General features: G+C 52.2%; 1 protein-coding gene across 2 annotated transcripts; it reads left to right on the top strand.

The window, feature by feature from the left end:
- The first annotated feature begins 595 nt into the window (after positions 1-595).
- Positions 596-9,951, top strand: ZBTB32 (zinc finger and BTB domain containing 32). 2 transcript variants are annotated; one of them, XM_035023738.1, is made up of 6 exons: positions 596-841; positions 7,470-8,385; positions 8,645-8,718; positions 8,831-8,899; positions 9,025-9,186; positions 9,370-9,951. In XM_035023738.1, exons 2-6 carry the CDS (start codon positions 7,502-7,504, stop codon positions 9,645-9,647), a joined length of 1,467 nt encoding a protein of 488 aa, XP_034879629.1. In that variant the 5' UTR covers positions 596-841; positions 7,470-7,501; the 3' UTR covers positions 9,648-9,951. The 2 variants fall into 2 exon arrangements, with proteins under 2 accessions (XP_034879629.1, XP_034879628.1); XM_035023737.1 differs by lacking the exon at positions 596-841 and having other exon boundaries at positions 6,693-8,385.
- Positions 9,952-10,863: the final 912 nt, after the last annotated feature.

Genomic DNA, 10,863 nt, shown 5'->3' with positions numbered 1-10,863 from the left:
TACGCAGTTAACCCTGTTCATCTGACAGGCGATGAGCATTCGAAGCGTGAGCATCTAGACCAATCACGGGTCAAGGCACTGCCCCCTCTTGTGCTTTCCCTGTCCCCGCATACTTCCGGGTGAGGCAGGGTGTGTTCTGCAACCAATCAGTGGTGGGCAGGGCAAGAGGCGGGAAAGGGAAGCTGCCCACAGGCACCCAAAGCCTGGCTGGCTCTTGAGGGCCTCCCAACGAATCACAGATACACACTTCATAGACTGTCAAGGGTTAAGAGAGAGGTGAAAGGGTTTGCAACGAGAGCTACTCAGGGTGGCAAGACAGAAGCAAGAAAGCGGTGGTATCCTGAGCCCTTGCGGAGGGAGCTTCCAAGGTTCTTGAGGCGAAGGAGGTTCCGGGCCCAGTCTTTTCACAGAGAGGGTGGGAGGAAGGGCAAATTCCACAACCACTCAGCAGGGGAGGGGGCGAGCTGGAGGGTAACATCTCAGCCTTAGACACCTGAAACCCAAGTCCGCGGACCAATCAGACTCCAAGGCCCTGCCACACCACAGAGCCCGCAGGGTGGGTGGGAGCTCCGCAGCCAATCGGGGTGGGCGCGAGGTGGGCGAGAGCAAGCGGAGCTGTCCTAGGTGTCTCCCAGAATGCTGAGCATGCTCAGCAGGATGCGGCCAGCGCTGCAGCCAATCAGCGTCCGCCTCGGAATGCAGGCGCGACAGGCAAGCTGTGCACGCGCCCGGGGCCTCGAGCTCCTGGGCTCGCGCCGCTCACCACTTTCTAACGGCCACTCGAGCTTGCGCTGCCCTCAGTGTATGTGAGACTGTGGGAAGAGGAACAGGGTCCGAGTCGGTGAGTGCCATGGTTTTTCTTACACTTCTTCAGGCTTGGGACTGGCCCAGGCCGAGCTGGGGTATGAGGGCTTGAGTGGTCGCCGTGAGGGTTGAGGGTTTTAGTCCCTGCGGACTCCCTTTGCTCTGGCGAGGCTGGCAGTGGGGCCTCCTGGGCACCTGTGGGCCCAGGCTGGTCAGAGGCCAGGCCAACATGCCCTGAGTTGGTCCATGGTCCCTGAGGCTAAGTTGGTTTGGAAGCGTGTTGTGGGGCAGTTGGAGGCCCTTGGAGCGCTGCCTGGCGTCATTTGGCCATGAGGTATGGCCTCTGAACTGTGAGAGGTTGTCTGAGGGCTCTGGACTGAGTCTGGATCTGGTGACTGGAAGGAGAGGCCTGTGGCCCTCCAGAGGTTATTGGGAGTCACTGGCCAAAAGATGAAACAAGTGTGTACTTGAGAGGTTTTCTGGGGTCTTAGGATCCAGCCTGGGCTGAGAGTGAGAGTTGCCAAGGTTGAAAGCCCAATGGGAAGTTGTCAACGGCCATTGCAGCCAGGCTGTGCTGAGAACATGTGGCTGCAAGGCTTTGGGGCAGTCGCTGGACTCGAGGTTGAGGTACAGATTTTCCAGTATTGGGTCCAGGTTAGACAACCTGGCCAGGAGGTTAGGCCCAGGGCTTCTGGAGGTTCTTGAGGAGGGAGTTTCTGAATCTCAGAGGTTGTTTGCCCTCCATGAAATATTATTGCCATGTGACTCTAGAAAAAACCAGGATTGGGTCATGTTAGGGCCTTTTGGTCCACTCTTTCCTAAACTCTGATCATTCCCAGAAGATACCAGGCAGTAAGAATGGGACCAGATGCATAGGGAAGATAAGATGGATGGTGTATTGGAGCACCGGAAGAGGTGTGTAAGATATCCTGCTCCTTAGGAAATCACCCAGGTTCTCTTCACAGAAGATTTTTTATTCTTATGGGGCAGGGTGTTGATATCTAATTTCACTCAGCTGTTCAAGTTCTACATAGTATTAAAGCTTTCAGAATGCTCTCATGTACACCCAGTGTTCTTAAACCTTGGATGGGGATGCAAGGGAGTGGTCTATGAGTGGATTTCAAGGGGTTTTGAGCTCCTGAAAATCATAAGAAAAACTGTATGCATGTTGTTGCAGGGGGGCATGCAAAGCAGCCACAAGGATAAACAAGGAGTATTTAACCTGTCCAGGGACTGGCTTCAGTCTATGAATCCCTTGTCATTCACATGCACAATGGTATGAGTATCTATAATTTTCTGATGTAAAGAGTTGATTCCCCAGCTTACAATTTTAAAAAGGATGGCAATCCCCTTAAACTACGACCTTAAGAACCATTGGAATTAAGCAGGCTTCCGTATTATTTATGGGGCCTAGGCCAAACTAGAAATGAAGATTTCCCCTTTTCTTCCCACACCTGGTGTTGGTGCACATTTCAAGGCACATTAGTCTGCATGTCTGAGCTCAGTCTACCTGCCCCTCACACACAACCAGGGCCTGGGGTGTGTACATCAGTCACACAGTTCATCCTCCTGAGTATAGACCTGGGGATGAGGGCTGGGTAGGTCCGGTAAGTGGGCCATTTGGGTGAGGAAGTCAGAGTTCCAAGTTACCAGAGCACAGCCTAGAACTGGGGGACACATGTTCCAGGTGGGCCCTTCCTAGATGCCCTTAGGATCCTTGGCTCAAGGTGGGGGAGGGACACAGGCAGAGGGGGTCAGAGTGGGTTTAACACAATATTGGCATTCAGTACTGGTCTTGAAAACAGCCCCCGTGAGCAAATTGAGGATCTCAGAAGAGTTAGCCCCATATTAGGGCTGAAGAAGAAGGCCACCCACAGAGAAGATGCAGTGGAACCTAAATTTTTTTACTTCTAGTCTAGTTCTTTTTCCACTTGATCCACAAAAGACATGCTAAGATAGGATCTCTATGACCTAGATGCTATGATTATACTAGTTCTTGAGTTATATGAAACATAGATTTAAGGAAGAAAGAAACTAATTTACTGTCTCTTCTCTGGTATGTGTTGGATGTACTTAACTAGGAAGAGTAGGCATTTGATAGTTCGTGTAAGATTTGGATAATTGGTCTTTATCTGCATAAAATGCTGTGGGGGAATTTAACTACCTTAATTTGAAGAAAGAGATGTGTTCCTGGAAAAAGTGGAAAGTTCATATAATTTTTCTAAATTAAATCTTTTTTAATTTGGCTTTGGAATACTCACTATTTAAAATAAGTGAGATAAAGGGAGAACATTTTTCATAAAACAAATAGTCATGCCTCTAGTTGGCCTATTCTGATGGTTTAGTTTTATTTTTTTATTACTTATTTTTTTTTTAAGATTTTATTTATTTATCTGACAGAGAGAGAGAGAGCGAGAGAAGGAACACAAGCAGGGGGAGTGGGAGAGGGAGAAGCAGGCTTCCTGCTGAGCAGGGAGCCCGATGCAGGGCTCGATCCCAGGACCCTGCTATCATGACCTGAGCCAAAGGCAGACACTTAACCAACTGAGCCACCCAGGCGCCCCAGTTTTAATTATTTTTAAAGAGAATCCATACTTGTATTGCTGTGTTGACATTTTTATATCAAGCTGGATTGTACCTGCAGGGGCATATGAAGGAGCTTACGGTCATGCCTATCAGTTAGAATTAAAAAATAGCAGATTTTAAACTTTATTTAGTAATATGAGTATTGGGAATGAGAGGCAAAAATCATACCTCTTTTTCCCACATACTTCCTTCCGGTTATGTCCTACCTAATCTCTCCCACCCACTCTACCCTGTCCCAGGATGCAGGTTTGTGTCCTCAGGACCAATGGTTTCCTGGGTACACCCCAGGAGACAGCTGCAGGGGATTCCTACAGAGTCATCCTGGGAAGTGGAAGGTGGACAAGGTTTTTGAGACTGTGATGGGAGACTTTTCAAGAATAGAGTTATCAGTTTCCCTACCCTTCCAAGTCAAAGTGCTATTTGCTTGTGCTTCTGCTGTCACTGCTCAATGCAAGATGGCTTGGGCTGTGTAGTCAAGAATGTACGGAGAGAGAAGGGCCTAGAGTATCACCAGCCTCAGGGCTGAGGTGTAGAGGACCCTGGAGATACCTCTAAGGAGGCAGTCTCTAAAAGGATATCCTCAGGTGGGGTAGACACCAAGTAGGAGGCAAAATGGGGTTTCCCATTCTTGGGGGGCTTTTGTTCTCTGAATGGGGAGTCCCCTTGCCCTTCTCCTCCCTATTAGGTTTCCTGAAAGCCTGCTGACACTCCCTGTCACTATACTTGGCTTATAGAGGACACTGCCCTTTGAGCATAGTCTCCAATATTTTTGATCATCAATGAGCAAATCATACCAGTGGGGGAGCTGAGTCACAGGCACATGAAGTAGGACTGGGAAGCAAGGCCACTGGGTGATGATGTAATCTTCCAGACCCCTGTGCCTTTTCTTCTACACTTGGGGTTTCTCTCTCATGATTTTCCCCACTTATTCCATATCTTCAGGGACTGTATTACTGTGTTGAAGAAAGAATGTTTTTCTCTGTATACATACATATCCGGGATTGGTGCTTTTATATGTCCAGGCCAAGTGCCTTTTATATGGGTGTCAAATAAGTCCCTGGGTGTGGTGGTATGAGGAGTTAGAAAGCTCAGAAATGGAAAATATTTAACGTTCAGAGTAGCACATGAATAAGGCCTGTCCATTTGCATTTTCCCTTTCACTCTGAGTCATCTTCCCCTCTCCCCACCCTATTATTGCCCCTCCACCAGCCCCACCCACTGGCACACCCTGCTTGATCTAGGAAGGGTTAACATCTGTCTATACTCAAGCTAGAACGAGAGGTAGAGGGGGAAGGCATGTTAAGTCTGGAGGGAGAAAGTAGGGGGCTGTGTGAACATATTGGGGTCCTGGAGCCAAAGGGAGAAATGGGAGTTTAGGGACATAAAGTTTTGGGTCTAGGAGGGGACCAGGATGTAAAGGACAAGCCTACGGTGAACCAGACTGTGTCAGGTCACCAGAGCAGCCTACCAATGCCTGATTTTTTTATCTTCCAGTTATTTATTGGGCATATATGATACACCAGGCACATATCATAAATTATTTCTCTACGCTTGTTAAATGAATGAAAAAATTGCCACAGGATGAGGGTTAATGGAATAATAAAAAACAGGAAAAGAAATGTGAGTCTTTCAGACCTCATCCTTTCCCCAGGTTAACGAGTGCTAACGTGTGAAAACAGGGGAAATCTCCTGAGAGTTCGACCCTTTTGACAGGAAGTGAAAGAAACCCCGGAGTTCTGATTTCGGGGAAATGTCATTTGTCATCAACCCAAGAAAAGGGAGTTTTCTCTTCGAAGACCACCGCAGGCCCTCTCTGGGGTTGCCCCCTTCAGAGCTTGATGGGAGAATCTGAGTCACTTGTACATTCAGTCCCCAGTGGTGGCCCAGATGACAGGGGTCATTTCCACAGAGCAGTTAAGGCTTCCTAGTACTAAGGCAGGGAGAGGAAGGACAAGGCATGCTTTTGGCCCTCCTTCACTCTCTCCTCTGAATCCAGATGTGTCAGTCCTTTTTACTTCTGAGGTAGTAGAAACTGCTTCCAGCTTCTAGAGCTCTGACACTTCTCAGAAGAACTAATCCTATTTGAATGATGCTATGTACTGACAAACCACTTTCACATTCATCATGTCGTTTCATCTTCACCCTCACCTCCAAATGAGGTAAGCAAAGGTTATCCCTATTTCATGGATGAGGTAACTGAGGCTCAGAGAGGTGACTTGCCCAATGTGACTCAACTAGTAAATGGCAGAGATGAGACTCAAATGCAGGTCTGATTATTCCAAGGTTCTTGTTGCGAGATGAACTTTTTTTATTTAAGATTTTTATATATTTATTTGAGAGAGAGCAGAGAGAGTGCATGAGAGAGCGCATGGCGGGGGGGTGGGGGGGGGCAGAGAGGAAAATGCAGACTCCCGGCTGAGCACGGAGCCTGATGCATCAGAGGGCTCAATCCCAGGACCCCGAGATCACGACCTGAGCTGAAGGCAGATGCATAACTAACTGAGCCACCCAGGCGCTCCTTGATTTTTATTTTATTCATTTAAAGTAATCTCTACACCCAGCATGGGGCTCAAACCTACAAGCCCAAGATCAAGAGTTGCATGCTCTACAAACAGAGCCAGCCAGGTACCCCCTCACATGAATTTCTTTGACTCTAGAAGTTCACAAATGAAATGAGACAGGAAGGGAGGCAGAATGTCTTGAATCTGGAAGTAGAGGAGGTGGTCTCTCCTAGAGGGATGAAGCAGAGCCAGGGGTATAAAACCACACCCCCTTGGGGGACTGTGACAGACTGATACTTGGGACACCCAATGGAAGACTGTGAGGTCAGGGGCGGGGCTAGCTCCAGGGGGGCCCCAGGAGCCCCAACAGCAGTTCAGAGCATGCGGTGTCCAGGAGGAAGCTACAACCGGTGAGTGGTTGCTTCTCCCCAGCTGAGACTTTCCTCCCATTACACCCCTTTTTCTGTCCACTTCCTACCAACCTGTAGCCTTCTCCCTGAGGGGTCCAAGTAGTAATCCTCCCCACAAGGGTCCTTACTCATGGTGAGCCCACACTGAGGAATATGCCTACTGGGCACTGAGACACTTAGGTGTGTCTCTTAGTATCTGGGTTCCCAGTTTTCTTCTTAAAAGTCAGTGTGGTAGTTTTCATGTGTGATAAATTTCTGCCTTGTTGGCTCTTTCTATTCTTTGCTTTTGGCTTATGAAAAACAAAATTAAACCATCTCCTTATCCTAATCTGGAAAGAAAATAGCCTCCCCTTATACAGTTCCCATTTTCCTTTCTCCCACTTCCTCAGGAGTCAAAACTTTCTTCAAAATCTCTGTCCATCCTTGATGGGAACCTTCTCTTCTGTGGCTTCTGCACCTGCTCTCTTAACCCACTAGATGGGATTCTCTTCCAGGTCCTTCTCTGAGGACATGTTCTAGAAGTTTCAGCCATAGGGAAATAATCGATTGATGTCTTAGGGCATGCCCTCCTGCAGCTATGACCTCAGTCTTACTGTCCTTTCTGCCTCTCAAGACTACTCAGCAAAATGTGATGGGGTGGGGATGGGGGTGGGGGTGGAACTAGCTTTCAAAACTCTCCCATGAAGCTGTGTCTTGCTCCATCCCTAACTGCCAGGGCTGACTGGGTCTTATGGTGATCTCTTTGTCTGGAAAGAAGAAAGCCTGGCCTGCTCCAAGGTCTTTCCCTGCAGAAGGGCTTAAAGTAGCAGAAGTATCAGCGTCTGCTCTCTTTTAAGTCAGAGACTGCCAATTGGCAGGACCCATCTATACTAGCCTTAAACCCACTATTTGATATGGTTGTTAATGGCCTGGTTCTTATTCTTTAAGTCCTGGGTATGGTCTAATTTCCATTCTCCCGCCACCCCCACCGTCACCCCTACCCCCTGGTCCATTATGATTCTAGATAAGCTCGGGTCCTCTCTTGGGTTAGTTTATTTGTTCCATTCAGGGCACAGAGAGCTCTGAACCAGCAACTCACTCTTTCTCCCCTCACCTCCACAGGCTTGAGAATACGCTGTTCCTCCCTCCCCTTTCCACCATGGACCCCACACTGTGGCCTTTCTTTCAGGTCCTCTGAGATTGGTACCCAGGCAAGGCACAATGCCCCTGTTCCCGACGACAAGACTGCCTAGCCCCTATGGCTCTGATCGGCTGGTACGGCTAGCAGCCAGGCTCCGGCCAGCACTATGTGATACCTTGATCACTGTGGAAAGCCAAGAATTCCCTGCCCACAGCCTGGTCCTGGCAGGTGTGAGCCAGCAGCTGGGCCGCAGGGGCCGCTGGGCTCTGGTGAAAGGCATCAGCCCTTCTACCTTTGCCCAGCTTCTGTACTTTGTTTATGGAGAGAGTGTAGAACTGCAGCCTGGGGAACTGGGACCCCTTGAGGAAGCGGCCAGAACCTTGGGGGTGCAGTCCCTGGAAGAGGCATGCAGGAGGGCTCGACGGGACAGGGCTAGAGAACTGGGTCCAGGGCTCAAGGAACATCAGGAGGAGCCAGAGAACCCCACAAGGGATTCTGAGAGAGGACTGGAGGGACATGGAGAGCAGAGACCAGAGAAATTTATTAGAGCTGGTTGGAGAGAACGAGAGATACTGCACGAGCAAAGGCCATCAAGAGAGACCCCTGAGATAGCAGAGGCAATGCAGGAGGGTGCGGGGGAGCAGATGAGATCAAAGGAAAAACTCAAGCAATCCCCTATTGGCCATGGGGGAACAGATGGGAAGCAAGAAGTGATTATGTGGGTGACGGAGAGTCCAAGGGGCTCTGAGGAAAGTCTGCGGGAGTTCTCTGGCCACCATCCCCCACCAGGTTCCCTCCAAACAAGCGTCATTCCTAGGCCCTGGTCGGCTGAGGCCCCTTGGTTGGGGGAGAGCCAGCCTGCCCTGTGGAGCATCCTGCTGTTGCCACCCAGATATGGCACTCCCTTCTCCCATAGCACCCCCATCACTGGAGCCTGGCAGGAGGTCTGGCCTCGGGACCAGAGGTGAGTGAAGAGCCTAACGGAAGACCTCCCTGGCTGGGAGGGAGTGGCTCAGGAGAGGCAGCAGTGATGGGTAGAAGGGCACCACATCTCTTATCTCTACTGTATATTTCCGGAGCTGATGATAGGACAAGAAGCTTCCATCACAGGGGAATTCAAAGCCCAGCCCCTGAGGAGGACTCATGACACCTCCCCCTCCTGGAAGGGTCTGGCCAGGATCCCGGGTTTTGCCAAGGCTAACTCTTCCCCACCCCATCCCCAGGATCCCACTGTCCCTGAACCCTGAGAAAGGTCTCTGGAACCAGAACCAGTTGGCCAACTCCAGTCCTGCCCCAGGTAAGCCCCTCAGTGCCCTGTACAAATGCTATAACATGGTCTCTCCTTCCTTAGGCTGGGACTCCAGGAGTCCAGCCTGAGTAGGGCACCTCCTTCACTCTGCTCCTTCCAGGTTTCCTCCCCCAGAGCCCCACAAAGTTCATCCCTGGGGAGATGGAAGAGTCTGATCAGAGGCACACAGGTGAGTAGGGTGAGGGCACGTTTGCCTCAGCCCCACTGTAGCTCCCAGTGTCTTGTCTGGGAGTACCAGTGGTCCAGCTCTGGGATTCCCAGCCCTGCCCTCCTTTGCCTTCTCTATCCCCACAGGTGCACTTGCAACCTGTGTGGGTCATGTGAGTACAGCAGGCCCATCCCACCAACAACCTCCCCCACCCCCACCTGCCCGGTCTCGGCCCTATTCTTGTTCTGTCTGTGGGAAAAGGTTCTCACTCAAGCATCAGATGGAGACTCACTACCGAGTCCACACAGGTATGGGCTCCCCGCCCAGTGCAAATTATCTGCTCCCTTCCAAACTCCGGTCTGTCTGGTCCTGAGTCCTTCTCTGTGTGCTTGGCTCCCACACAATTCCCTTGCCCAGTCGCCCAGATCAACCCCTACGCCAGCCTTCACCCCCTTCTTTCCTTTACCGGCCTCCCCCTCCACCTGCCCTAGGAGAGAAGCCCTTCTCCTGTAGCCTCTGCCCCCAGCGCTCCCGGGACTTCTCAGCCATGACCAAGCACCTGCGGACGCATGGGGCCGCACCCTACCGCTGCCCTCTGTGCCGGGCCGGCTGCCCCAGCCTGGCCTCCATGCAGGCGCACATGCGCGGCCACTCGCCGAGCCAGCTCCCACCTGGATGGACCATTCGCTCCACCTTCCTCTACTCCTCCTCTTCGAGGCCGTCCCGGGCCTCGACCTCTCCCTGTGGGTCCCCTTCCTCCACCACCTGACGGTGTTGGTAGCTTCTTTGGCTTCAGCCAACAATACAATTAAAGAATGAAAGACGGGCCGACGGGGCTGCTAGGTTTCTGACCCAGCACCGCAGCTACTGGCAGCCTAGCAAATTCGGCTCCAAGAAGCACCGCAGGAAAGGCGCTGAAAGCCTTCTCCCAGATGACCGCGGGCCCCAGAAGTCTGGGCCAGCGAGCCCCTGTGGGGTGTGGGCAGTGAAGTTTGCACGAGTTAAAATTAATTGTGCCGGGGCTGGCGATTCCATCAAAATAAACAGTTTCCTGTGCCCTCTCAGGACCAGAAGCCGAGTCCAGACTTTAGTCTGTGAGCAGGGGAGAGGGAAGGGGCAGCCTTGCCCCTTGTCCTGTGGCGGCCCCTCGTGGCTGTGCATCCACTGTTCAGTGCGGGGGCCACCTCCATCTCCCGGGTCTCCCTGTTCTTCCCCAGAGGTAGGGGCCCGCGAGGGCCGCGAAGTCCAGGCTGGCTTAGCAGCAAGCCCTGTTGGCGGAGGCTGTGAGAAATCAAGTTATTCGCCCCTTCCACAGCAAGCAACGGTGCGCAGAATCTGAGTCTGGGACCCCCAGCCCGGGGCTCGAGGAACGCGTGCTCCACCCTCCTCCTCTCCTTGAGCTTTCAGACACCCTCCTCCTCTCCTTGAGCAGAAGGACCGCAAAGCTGCGGCCTCTCGAGCATCCTCCCTCCATGCTGTGCAGAACGGCAGCCGGGTGGCGCCTCCAACTGAGACTAATCCTTTGCGGCGGCCCCTTTCCCACTCCACGCCTCCTGCAATCGCGAACTTCATTTCCCAGTGTCTCTAGGATTCCCAGGGTCCGAAGTCCATGCACCCTGGGAGTGGTAGTTCATGCGTGCCCTGGTCTCGCCAAGAACAATGGGAGGAGTTGGGGGCGAGAACCACACCTCCCGGCAGCCCCGGAGATGGTTTTCCTGGGTCCGGTTAGGACCCTATAGTCCCAGCTCTCGCGGCCCCAGCTCTCGCGACCCCAGCTCCCGGCGGAAGGAGCGAGGCGTCCGAACTACATTTCCCGAAGGTCCCTGCGCATCACCCCTCTTTGGCCGCAACACGGGGTCTATGCTCTTCAGGCGCGGTCTAAGGGTGACTGCCGACTGACCTCGGACTCCCGCTCCCGTGGTGCCCCGCGCGTGGCCGGCCCAGCCCCCGGCTCCCGCTAGCCCCGCTGCGGCGCTGGTTGCTGT

The sequence above is a fragment of the Mirounga leonina genome, unplaced genomic scaffold (genome assembly GCF_011800145.1).
Source record: "Mirounga leonina isolate KUSES-001 unplaced genomic scaffold, KU_Mleo_1.0 Mir_177, whole genome shotgun sequence".
Taxonomy (NCBI): Eukaryota; Metazoa; Chordata; class Mammalia; order Carnivora; family Phocidae; genus Mirounga; species Mirounga leonina.
This window is presented reverse-complemented; position numbering and strand designations above follow the sequence as displayed.